The sequence below is a fragment of the Grampus griseus genome, assembly GCF_964374135.1.
Source record: "Grampus griseus genome assembly, chromosome: 6".
Classification (NCBI taxonomy): Eukaryota; Metazoa; Chordata; class Mammalia; order Artiodactyla; family Delphinidae; genus Grampus; species Grampus griseus.
This window is the reverse complement of record NC_139000.1, coordinates 90,909,427-90,921,559: the sequence shown is the minus strand read 5'-3', so window position 1 is coordinate 90,921,559 and position 12,133 is coordinate 90,909,427. Positions and strand designations below refer to the sequence as shown.

The 12,133-nt window shown below is 35.7% G+C and overlaps 1 protein-coding gene across 1 annotated transcript in view; it reads left to right on the top strand.

Annotated features, from left to right (window-relative positions):
* The window catches only part of MFSD14B (major facilitator superfamily domain containing 14B), an 81,792-nt gene extending 72,214 nt beyond the window's left edge, over positions 1-9,578 (top strand). Inside the window, exons 8-12 of the mRNA XM_082656536.1 lie at positions 2,009-2,080; positions 3,506-3,618; positions 5,113-5,210; positions 6,964-7,106; positions 7,823-9,578. Of these exons, the coding sequence (XP_082512662.1) occupies positions 2,009-2,080; positions 3,506-3,618; positions 5,113-5,210; positions 6,964-7,106; positions 7,823-8,074 (678 nt within the window). The 3' untranslated portion in view covers positions 8,075-9,578. The remainder of the gene's footprint in view (positions 1-2,008; positions 2,081-3,505; positions 3,619-5,112; positions 5,211-6,963; positions 7,107-7,822) is intronic.
* Positions 9,579-12,133: the final 2,555 nt, after the last annotated feature.

The window sequence follows — 12,133 nt, the reverse complement described above, 5'->3', positions numbered from 1 at the left end:
CGTTAAATTCTCCATTCTCATAGTTTTCCTGAGAGTATGAGACTATAATATTTTATATGGTGGCACGTTTAAGTAAAACTTTTTTCAAGCAGTTTTATTTTTGCTTTTGCTCATTATGGTGGGTGGATGCTGGAGATTCGGACGGAAGAGTGGTGAGATAGTGTGGTTAATGTAGAAAATTATATATGCATATATTAAATTACATTAAATTTGCATTTAATATAGAAAATAATGTAGGAAAAATGGGAAAGTCCAAGGAAGAAAGTGAAAAAACATGTCTCCTTTTCAAAGTGTTCAACATAGAGTTCCCAGCAAATCTATTTCTAGGTATATAGCCAAGAGAATTGAAAACACATACCTATACAAAAACTCTTACACAAATTATTATTCATAGTAGCCAAAAAGTAAAAACAACCCATATGCCTATTAACTGATGAAATGGATCAACAAATGTGAAATATCTATACAATGGAATGTTATTATTTGGCAGTAAAAAGCAATGAAGCACTGATACACGCTACAACATGGGTGAACTTTGAAAACATTATAAGTGAAAGAAGCCAGACCATATATAGTATGATTCCATTTGTATGAAATGCTCAGAATAAATAAATCCATAGAGATAGAAAGTAGATTACTGGCTAGGTGGTAGAGTAGGCTGGGGGAATGGGAATCCTAATGGGGTACGATGTTTCTTTGAGGAGTGATGAGAGCTTTTAAAATTGATCATGGTGATAATTTCCCAACTCTGTGAATATAAAACTAAAACCATTGAATTGTACACTTGTAATGGGTGAATTGTATGGTATTTTAATTCTGTCTCAATAAAGCTGTTTTAAAAAGTATATTTACGGGGGGTGTGGGGAGGGATGGACTGGGAGTTTGGGGTTAGTAGATGCAAACTATTACATATAGAATGGATGGACAACAGGGTCCTACTGTATAGCACAAAGAACTATATATTCAGTGTCCTGGGATAAACCGTAATGGAAAAGAATATAAAAGAGAATGTATATTATGCATAACTGAGTCACTTTGCTGTACAGCAGAAACTGATGCATTTTAAATCAACAATACTTCAATTAAAAATATATATATATTTACAAATTAGACTGAGAAATAGATTCCAATTTTTAAAAATTGCATTTGATTAGAGAGTAATAGGATATTATTAATGTCAGCAGCACTGGTTTGGGAACCAGAGGTTCTAACTCTAACTCTTTTTATTAGCTCGTTGTGTAACTTGAAGCAACACGGTCATTTATGAAATGTGAAGATTGTATACAATAATTTTTAAAGCTTTTTTGGAATTTTATAAAGTTTCAATAGATAGGGCAAATAAAAACTTGATATTTAAAACTTAAAAGTTTTAGTAGGCATTTCGGAGCTGCTGTTAAGATTAAGAGGCTTAGAAATCATTACCAGCTAACTTTGGCTGCCTATTAGAATTAGAATCACCATGGAAGCTTTTTAAAACATACCTGTGTCTGGGCCCAGAGAGTCTGATTTAATTGGTCTCAAGTGGATTCCAGCATCTCATTTCTCCTCTCTCCCTTCTTCTCTTCTCCCCTTCTCTGTTGCCCACATGATTTTAATGTGCAGCCAAAGTTGAGAGCCACTGACTTTGCCAGTGAGCATACTCTGTGTTGGCAGCATCAAAAATCGAATCATTTTCTTCATGTTCTCTCCAACGCTTGATAATGTTATGTTTGTCTCTTGGTGAGTTGCAGATGGGGATGGATATGAAAAAAATAGGTAGGCCTACAATAGAAAATACTATCTTAATATTTAATATTTGTTAAATTAAGTTGTGCCACTTATAATGATTTCTTATGACAGATTTAGATATAAATTATTGGTTAAATAGGTTCAACTTTGAGCACTGCCTAATTTGCCATTGTCAAGGTTTTATGAACTTTCCTCAACTATTTTATTTTATGGCTTTAATGGAACATAACATTCCTTATTTTTATAATATCTGTATTACAAAGTGTTTTCATTTCCACAGGTCATAGGTTTTGGATCTGTTAAAATTGCAGCATTCATAGCTATGGTAGGAATTCTTTCTATTGTGGCTCAGGTGAGTGTTATTTTACCCATCCTTTTTTTTTTTTTTTAGTGTTTTTAATCTGAAGTAACTGTAGATTCATAGGAAGCTGCAAAGAAATATTCATGGAGATCTCCTGCATCACTACCTCAGTTCCCCTCCTCCTCTGCCATGGTAACATCTTGTGTCCTGTGGTACAATATCAAACCCAGTAAACTGACAATGGATACAGACCATAGAGTTATTCCATTTTTAATAGAATCTTAAGGTTATGATTTAGGAGGAATTTAACACAACTTTTCAATACTTTGTAGAGCATGTGTTGTTACCTCTAATGGATCAATTCAGCAAATAAAAATTTGCTTTTACAACCACCAGCCACAATCTAACTCCAGTATTGCAAAATTAACCAGAAAAATGTTTCAATGTTATTTTAATATTGAAAAGTAATGAAGGTGAAAAGCAGAAATGAAATTTTGTAACTATTACAATCCTTGCTATCCCCAGGACTGAAGAAATGGTGGTAAGTCAGTATGTTAGGATATATGTAATGAGTAAAGAGTATTTATTAAACGTTTCCCCATCTATTATAGGACCACAAAAGGCAGGGCATATGTGCTTTAAATTAATTCATTGATATGCTTAGGTGCATTCACTATATCATATGGGACTATTATGAGGCTATTTTCCTGGAACCGCTATATGCTGCTTTAAAGCATGGTAGGCCAGGTGGAGCATTCTTCTGTGATAACTCTTTCAAAGAGAAATGAGAAGCCTGCAAAACTGCTTTGCCCAAATATTAGAATTGACAAGGCTTATAGGAATGCATCAAACCAAGGGCCTTTTATTTTTTTTAACTGTATCAGCAAATGTAAATTATGTTAAACTTTCAAGTTGCTTATGGTTTTGGCTTGTTTTTTATATTAACTCTGGTTAGTCAGTTAGCCCAGATTCACCTTTTATCCTATGCCTTTTCAGGCTATATCACCTAAGTTTTTAGTAGAGTATATATTTGTTAAAATCACATTTGTATCAGTCCAACTTTGTGAAACTGTTAACCCCCACCAAAATCCCACATACTCTGTAAATGTTCATCAGGGGTTTGCTATTCACTGGTAGTTAAATTATTGGCATTTCTCCAAAGAGACAGAGGCATTTTCTTCTCAATCACAGTAACTGTTGAACAGCTGTGATGACCTTTTGGGAAGTGATAAGCACCAGATAAACAGGTTTCTGGGGAGGAGGCCGAAGGCCCTGAGCCCAGGTTAGTCTGGGAAGGCCCCGAAGTTTCACCCCTTTTGAGCTACATCAGTACTGCATGGCCTCCAAGGTCTTAGGTCAGGTGGTCTGCTATTTTGAGATTCTTGGTCACCATTAATGGGCTTCCCCACAGAACTTGCATCAGATCTTGTGCTTGTATTCATATGATTACTCAGGATTATCCCCTTTGCTTTGCAGACGGTCTTTCTTACCATCTTGATGAGGTCATTGGGGAATAAGAACACCGTTCTCCTTGGTTTGGGTTTTCAGATGTTCCAGTTAGCCTGGTACGGTTTTGGATCTCAGGCATGGTAAGCCTCTCCCATAGATTCTTATGAACTAATAGACAGATGTATCTTTTAGAGGAGCTCGAATTAGTTGAGTGTGATGTGAAGGAAGCAGGAGTTATTTTACTGGCATAGTGTATTCAACATTTCAAAAACTGTTTAGACTTAATTTGGGAAAGGGTAGAGCTGGTAATTTAGGATTATTTGTATAGATTGCCTTCACCTCAGCAGGCTTTCAGTGAGTTGTTACTTCCTCCGACCCTCCAAAAAAAAGTTTTATGCCTAATTTTTAAACACATTTGTCAGTTTTTGGAGACAACACATTATAGGCAAAAACAAAACAAGAAGACAAGGAAAAATGACTGATTATGGTGGGATTTATTACTATCATTAGCTGAGTGACTTTAGACAGTGACATAACCTTTATAATACAAAGCATATGAGTTAGATGAACACTGAGATCTCCTCCAGAATCTTGTATATCCTGATCAGTTATTACTCCTAATGTATTAGATTCCCATTAAGAGGAAGGAAGGTCAAATTAAGCCCTGTGGAATAAGAAGAAATAAAAAGAATTTTGAGTGCTATTTTGTTGTGTGGCAAGTTTCCCTATGTGCCTGGCTACCAAATACTAGAGTCCATATCTCCGTTTTAGATATTTGAATTGGTCCCCATTTTGCAGTCATAAATGGATGACACAATTTAGAAGAACTCGAAATGCTTTAGGTGGTCAGTGGTTGATTCTTTTTGTTCTTGGAAATCTTAATTTCATCCCATGAACTTTGATTCAGTAGCTGATTCAGTCAAACTCATGCTACCTTAGAAAGATTCTGTCAACCTAAAGGGTTTTTCCTTTTAAGTAAGGACGTGCATGTCATCCCCCAGAGAGTCTGGCCAAGCAGGTTTTAAGCCCAGTTGGGGCCTCACTTTGCTCACACTCAACGCCTAATACTGACACACATGTAGGTCCCTTTCATTGAGAAAAAAACAAAGGTCTAAAGGAAGCACACTTGGAAGTCTGCAGGATGTCATCCTGAACTTCAGGTCTCTGAAGTGTTATGTGCCACCAACTTTTTCTGTAGGTGACACACAACACTTTATTGAGGGGTAGAAAACTGAGCAGCTCAAAGACAGTATGGAGGTGAGCCTTTGAGAAGTACAAAGAAAAAAGTGGAAAATTGGTAGTGAAAATGTGGTATTTATAGGAACAAGAAATCCTTCTGCATTTCATTGAGCTTGCATCTAAATACGGTAATAGGGAAACTAGGAAGAAGAACAGATTTGACAGAGGTAAAATAAAGAAATGAAACTTTCCCAGCCCGTGAAGTGATCAGTATAAACAGATGCATAACCTTCTAGGTTAAAAAAAAAAATCCATTTTTAAAGAGGAAAAAAATAAATGCAACTTAACACAAGAAAACAGAAAGCATTTAGTGCTTTTGCCATTGATTGTACTCTGAACAGCAAGCTCATTGGGGCTGGCCTGCTCCCTGACCGCAGCCTGTCCTGTCATTGCAGGATGATGTGGGCAGCAGGGACCGTGGCCGCCATGTCCAGCATCACATTTCCAGCAGTCAGTGCCCTCGTCTCTCGGAATGCAGAGTCAGATCAGCAAGGTGAGGTCACTGTTTTCCTCCTTCAACGGAGACGTACCTGCCATAAGCATGAGCAACTCTGACTCTCTCTTCACATTAACAAAGCAAGAGGTTACAGCCATGTGGTCCTGCTCAACAATCATACCTATTTACTTTGGCAAATAGGAAAATTCTGTTTTCCTTCCTACTTTGATCTTTGATCATATTTTTGAAATCTGGACTCAGCAGGTCAGAATACTAAGATAGTTATCCATTTTCTCTTTTCAGTTTTGACTCCTCTTTTATTTGTCACTGTTAGAATTTACTAGACTTTAATCATATTTTAACAGACTAGTTAGTAAAACAATGAGGTCTTTATTTAATCACTGAAATTTCTTTAATTTGGAATCACTCAAAGTCCATTACTCAATTTAGGAAATGATTCTTTGAGTGGACAAAGAAAAATAAATCTGAGTAGTTCTTGATAATTGGATGCAGAGTGAGAGACAAAATTAAGATGACTGTGTAGAGTAGCACTCTGTCTAGACTCTTCATCCTTCTTGTGCCTCTGGCTTCCCTATCAAGCAGTTCCTACTGCCAAAATTAGTCCTTTTCTTTCACCATCACTTAATGGCTTACCTGACTGTAGTCAGGAAGTAGTGAATTTTAGAAGAAAAAAATTTTAATGCCTTAGAGATACTTCTAAAGTTTCAATTAAAAACTAGATTGGAAAAGCTAGTTTATTCATTGGAACTATTTTTCCGCATCAGAAATTAGCCATCTTATTCATATCTACTTTTTTTTAATGTTTTTTTTTTTTTTTAACAGTAGGTCCTTGTTGGTTATCTATTTTAAACATAGCAGTATCATTTGAAGACCACAAATTCTGTGTGTTACCCTGGTTATGTTAACTTAGCTGACTGCATCCTTGGGGAGGTGTTGTGCTTAAAGTAAAGGCATGAGCTATCTGTGAAGGATGGGCATTGCCTTGGCATCTAAGAGACACTATCCTATCTCTCAGGGCATGAATTTTCTTTGGCTTTTTTTATGCTTACATGTATTAATACAGATGTTTCTAAATGTCAGCATATAAACTTATTAGAACACACTGTATTAGGGTGAATTATATTTGACCATTTTTGATTTACAGAAATATTCATCTCATGATTCAAGCTAATTTTTGACCTGCCACATTAGATACCAGAGATATCTAGAAATTAGCACTTGGATTTTTCAGTAGAGGTGTACAGGGAGATGGACCTGGAATATGGAGGTCACTGTGAGGAACAGAATCTGTCTGAAGGTGCTGGGAGCACACAGCATCAGGACCTCTGTGGACTCACACATGGGCAGGGATACAAGAGGCAAAGGGCAGATTTTTATTGTAAAAGTGCCATTAAGTGAGTAGAAAAGGAAAATCTCAATCCACAGAAAAGTGTAAATTGCCTATAAATGGAGAATATTAAAACTTTTTTATTATTCCCTGATTATAGGAAGATCTGCTGTTAGGGAATTCAGCCTCAAAAGGATTTTAGAAACATCACTGTCATTTCATACCCTATAGATCTTAGGACATTGAGTGAGGACAACATTAAAAGGACATAGAAAACCAAGGAAACATTTGTGCAATGAATGAAAATATGATGGGTAAAGTCCCTAAAATATCCTTTCCACAGCCCAGACTACTCAGTCCAGCAGAAGCAGTATTTCATATTAGTAAGAAAGTACTGTTAAGTCTCCAGTCTTGAGATGCTTATCTGAGAAGACTGGCTCCCTTCTCTTTTTTCTGACTTAGGAGTTGCCCAAGGTATCATAACTGGAATAAGAGGACTGTGTAATGGCCTGGGGCCAGCCCTGTATGGCTTCATATTCTACATGTTCCACGTGGAACTGACTGAGTTGGAACTGGAATTGAATTCTAACAATGCTGCCCTGCAGGTAATTTGGTAATAAGTCTAGGTTTACAATAGCAGTTGTGTCTGATTATAGCAAAATCTTCTGACCTTAAATTTGGAAAGTGTTCTTATTTTTATAATACTATTGTATTTGACAGTAGTAAGTGCTATGTTCATTGCTTCCTGGGACTAGGGAGGGATCATTTCAGTGATTTAATATCTTATATAAAAGATTTGTCTTAACTTTGTTCAGATTCTGTTTTCACCTATATAATTACTCTGATCAGAATGCTGTCCTCTGGTGAAGCTCAGGCCAAATAAAAGATGAAATGACCTAAAATTCCAGCTAGAATTTGAGCTAGAGTGCTTTTTCTACTATTTATTTGCTATTACTTCCCTCCTTCCAAGCTATATTTAATATAGATTTCTATACAAAATTGGAATTACTGTTCATGTACATAGTTAATGATCTCAGGTCACAGGGCAGGATTAGAGATAAATAACTGTTGTTTACATGTTTGGTTAACCTGTTGGAAAGTTTGGTTAAGCTGTTGGAAAGTGGTGCACAAAGCAGTGATTAGTTGCCCTCCATCATATTCCAGACACCAGGCTCTGTTAGAATTTGCTATGACACTTAATGAACATTTGCTTATGAGAAAATAACTCACTTCTCAGTGGTGTGCTTTTTTGGGGTCGTCCAGGACTAATTTTGATTGGAAAGACTAACCAGATTCTTCATTTGTTTCCCACACCCATCAGGGAGCTGTCATCCCAGGCCCACCGTTTTTATTTGGGGCATGTATAGTTCTTATGTCTTTTCTGGTTGCCTTATTCATCCCTGAATACAGTAAAGGCAGTGGAATTAAAAAACATAACAACAGCATCAGCGGCAGCCTGACCAACACAATAGAACGAGGCAGTGATGAAGACATTGAGCCACTACTGCAGGACAGCAGCATCTGGGAGCTCTCTTCCTTCGAGGAGCCTGGGAATCAGTGCACTGAACTATAAACTGCAGAAACTAGAATTCTGTAGACTCCATCTCTGAGAGCCATGGAGGAGCCACACCACACTGGAGACTTCATGGTGCTGGAGGAGAGATACTAGTGGCATGCTTCAGGGCTGAGTTTGAGAAGTAACCACCTCCATCCCTCGTCTCCCGCCCCTTCCTCCTCCTGTTCCTTTTCTACCATTCTCTTTCTTTCTGTTTATATGTTAGAACAAGTTAAGGTTTGAAATACTTTTCTGCAAATAATATGCAACTCTCAAAGTTATCTGGAGTCCACACTTCGAAACTCAGAAAAAGTCATCTCTGGTAGAAAGGATGACTTTCCTTTAATAACTCCAGAGTAAGAGTGACCATGTCCTTTTCAGTAGAAGGTGCAGGATTATAGTACAACTGCCTTCTCTGGCAAAATTTGAGATAAAGAATCCCATATTTTCTTCCCTCCTGTTTCTCTGAACTGTGCCCGTTTAGCCCATAGGTGTTTATGAGTGGCTGCTCAGTATCGGGGATCTATTGCCTTTGTTCAAAGGTCAAGCAAATAACTAGTCTTACTCTCCTTTCCTTATCTCTACTTCCTATTCTTGGCTAGAATGAAATTCAGCATATACACATCTGGACAGTAATAATATTGATTAGTGATAACCTTTACCAGATGAAGGAAATTTTTTAAATAAATTTAAATCATGAAGAACTAGCAATTCAGATTCCTGGGCCTAATGTTTTGGTTAGATCCAAGGTGATTTTACAGAAGAAAAACATACATCAGCCATTCTGGCAACATAGAAATTGGAGGGTGCTTGTAAGAAAGTTTTCAACAATGTAAACATTCCTAGGTGAGAATGAGAGTTAGTAACTGGATACCAGTGGAGTTTATATCCAAGTTTAGACTCGTGTAATGCATTCTTACTATATTTGCTCCCACCTACATCTCCTGTGTCTTACTTTTCAGTGTTTTTCATTCATCACACCCCTGCCTTAACTGCTCTATGTAGGCATTTGTTTTCAGTCAGTCTTTATTTTCATCTATGTATCTGCCACTTGAATCTCATGGGAATATGCACAGTAAATTCCTTTCTAAAATATGATGGTTTAAGAAGCTCAGTTTCAAAATAAGTGTCTTGCTAATTTTTCGAGATGTTTTATGGACAAAGAAAACTTTAGATTATATGTGTTTTCCTGCACCAGTAGGTGGACCATTAACTAGGGCCCATCTTTAACACAGCACTCCTTTGAAAGTTTTATAGGTATGAAATATATGTAGATATTCATAAGGAGTTTTAATTTTTTTTGATGGGGTGCTATGTAAATCTTGTATTTATAAATGTAATGAAGGTATTGACAGAAAAAAATATATACAACTTTTATAAAGGATTGTGTACTGACTGAATACATTTAAAAGAAAATATATTTTGAAACCTGTTCTGCTGCGAACAAAGATAACATATCTTTTTACTATGCTGTTGGTTTTTAAGTTAAGCTTCCTAATGCATAATAAATTTGCAATGGATACTTTTATGTCTTTTGTGTTTCTTTACAGCGAACAGTACCATTGATCTTTGCGTTCTCCTTTGGGTGACTTTCAACTGAAATAAGTTTTTAGTCCTTAAGCTAATGAAGAAGATGTGTGTATTTTCAAAATAAGTTTCATTTCAAAATCTCCCTTCAAAAAGTTGTGATCTTCAAAAAGAGATCACAACTTTTTTTTTTTTTTTTTTTAAAAAGCAGGGATACAAACATACTTGTACACCCATATTTATTAGCAGCATCATTCACAGCAACCAAAAGGTGGAAGCAACCCAAGTGTCCATTGTTGGATGAATGGATAAAGAAAATATGGTATATATTATACATAAATGGAATATTATTTGGCCTTTAAAAGGAACGAAATTCTGACATACACTACAATGTGGATGAACCTTGAAGATATTATGCTAAGTGAAATAAGGCAGTCACAAGATGACAAATACTATATGGTTCAATTTATATGAAATATCTAGTCAAATTCATACAGAAAGTAGAATAGTGGTTGCAGGACTAAGGGGAAAGGGAAGTGGGAAGTTATTATTTAATGGGTAGAGTTTCAGTTTTGCAGGTAAAGTTCTGGAGATGGATGGTGAGGATGGTTACACAACAATGTAAATGTACTTAATGCCACTGAACTACTTAAAAATGGTTTAAATGATCCATTTTATGTTAGGTATATTTTGCCACAATTTTTAAAAGATGCTCTCATGGAGTCTTTGTTCTTTACCACTGCTTATCAAAATTGTAGTTTCGTTTCTTTTTTTTAATTGTAGTTTCTTTACCCAGTATAACAAATGTCATTTTTTAAAATTAGGTAGGTTTTTAAAATTGAGATAAAATTAACCATTTTAACCATTCCAAAGTGTACAATTCAGTGGTTTTTAGTTTATTCACAAGGTTGTACAGCTATTAGCACTATCTAATTCCAGAACATTTCCATCATCCCAAAAGAGAAACCCCATACCCATTAGCAATCACTACCAATTCCCCCTATCCCCATCCCCTGGAAACCAGTAATATACTTTATGTCTATAGATTTGCCTATTTTGGACATTTCATATAAATGGAATCATACAGTATGTGACCTTTTGTGTCTGGCTTCTTTCACATAGCATGTTTTCAAGGTTCATCTGTGTTGTAGCATGTGTCAATTTTTATTCCTTTTTAAGGCTGAATATTCCATTGTGTGGCATATACCACATTTTCTTTATTTAGTTAATTGATAATGTATCAATCAAATGTCAGTTGGCATTTGGATTGTTTTCACTTTTAGGTTATTATGAATAATGCTGCTATAAACATTCTTGTCTAAGTTTTTGTGTGAACATGTCCTCCTAGGTGTATGTCAGGGAGTAGAGTTGCTAGGTCATGTAGTAACTATGATTAGCCATCTGAGCAACTGACATAGAGCTGCACATTTTACATTCCCATCAGTAATGTAAGAGGGCTTCAATTTCTCTGTATCCTTGCCAACATTTATTATTTTCTGTTTTGTTGTTGTTTATAGACATCCTAGTGAGTTTAGAGTGGTATCTCACTGTGGTTTTGATTTGCATTTCCCTTATGATGATGATGTTGAGCATCTTTTTGTGCTTATTTGCCATTTATATCTTTTCTTTGGAGAAATGTCTATTCAAGTCCTTTGCCTATTTTTGAATCAAGATGTTTGTTCTCGTTGAGTTGTAAGAGTTCTTTATATATTCTGGACACCAGACTCTTACCAGATGTATGATTTGCAAATATTTTCTCCCATTCTGTGGGTTGGCTTTTCTGTTTCTTTATGGTGTCCTTTGATGCACAAAAGTTTGTGTTAATTAGGTCCGATTTATCAGCTTTTTTTCTTTTTGGTGTTTTGTATGGTGTCATATCTAAGAATCTGTTATCAAATCCAAAGTAATGAATTTATCCATTTGTTTTCTTTTTTCACACATCTTAAAAGTTACCATTTTAACCACTTTAAAAGTACAATTCAGTGTTTTTTAGTATAGTCATAATATTGTTTAGCCATCTGTACTATCTAACTCCAAAATCTTTTTGTGTGCTTGCTGGCCATTTGAATATTCTCTTTGCAGAAATGTGTATTCAAATCCTTTGCCCATTTTTAAAATGGATTATCTTTTGTTGTTGGCTTGTAAGTGATCTTTATATATTCTGGATGTAGACTCTTATCAGATATACTGTTTATAAATACTTTCTCTCATTCTGTGGTTTTTCTTTTTACTTTCTTGATAGTGTCCTCTCATGCACAGATTTTGATAAAGTCCAGTTTATTTATTTTTTTCTTTTGTCAGTTTTGCTTTTGGTGGCATATTTGAGAAACCATTGACTAATCCAAGGTCATGAAGGTTTACAACTATTTTTCCCTTCTAAGTGTTATATAGTTGTATCTCTTACATTTAGGTCTTTAATCCATTTGGGTAAATTTTTTGTATATGGTGTGAGATAGAAGTCCTAATTTATCCTTTTTCATGTAGTTATCCAGTGCCCTGTACCATTTGTGGTTGTCTTTTTTTAAAAAAAAAATCTTTATTGGAGTATAA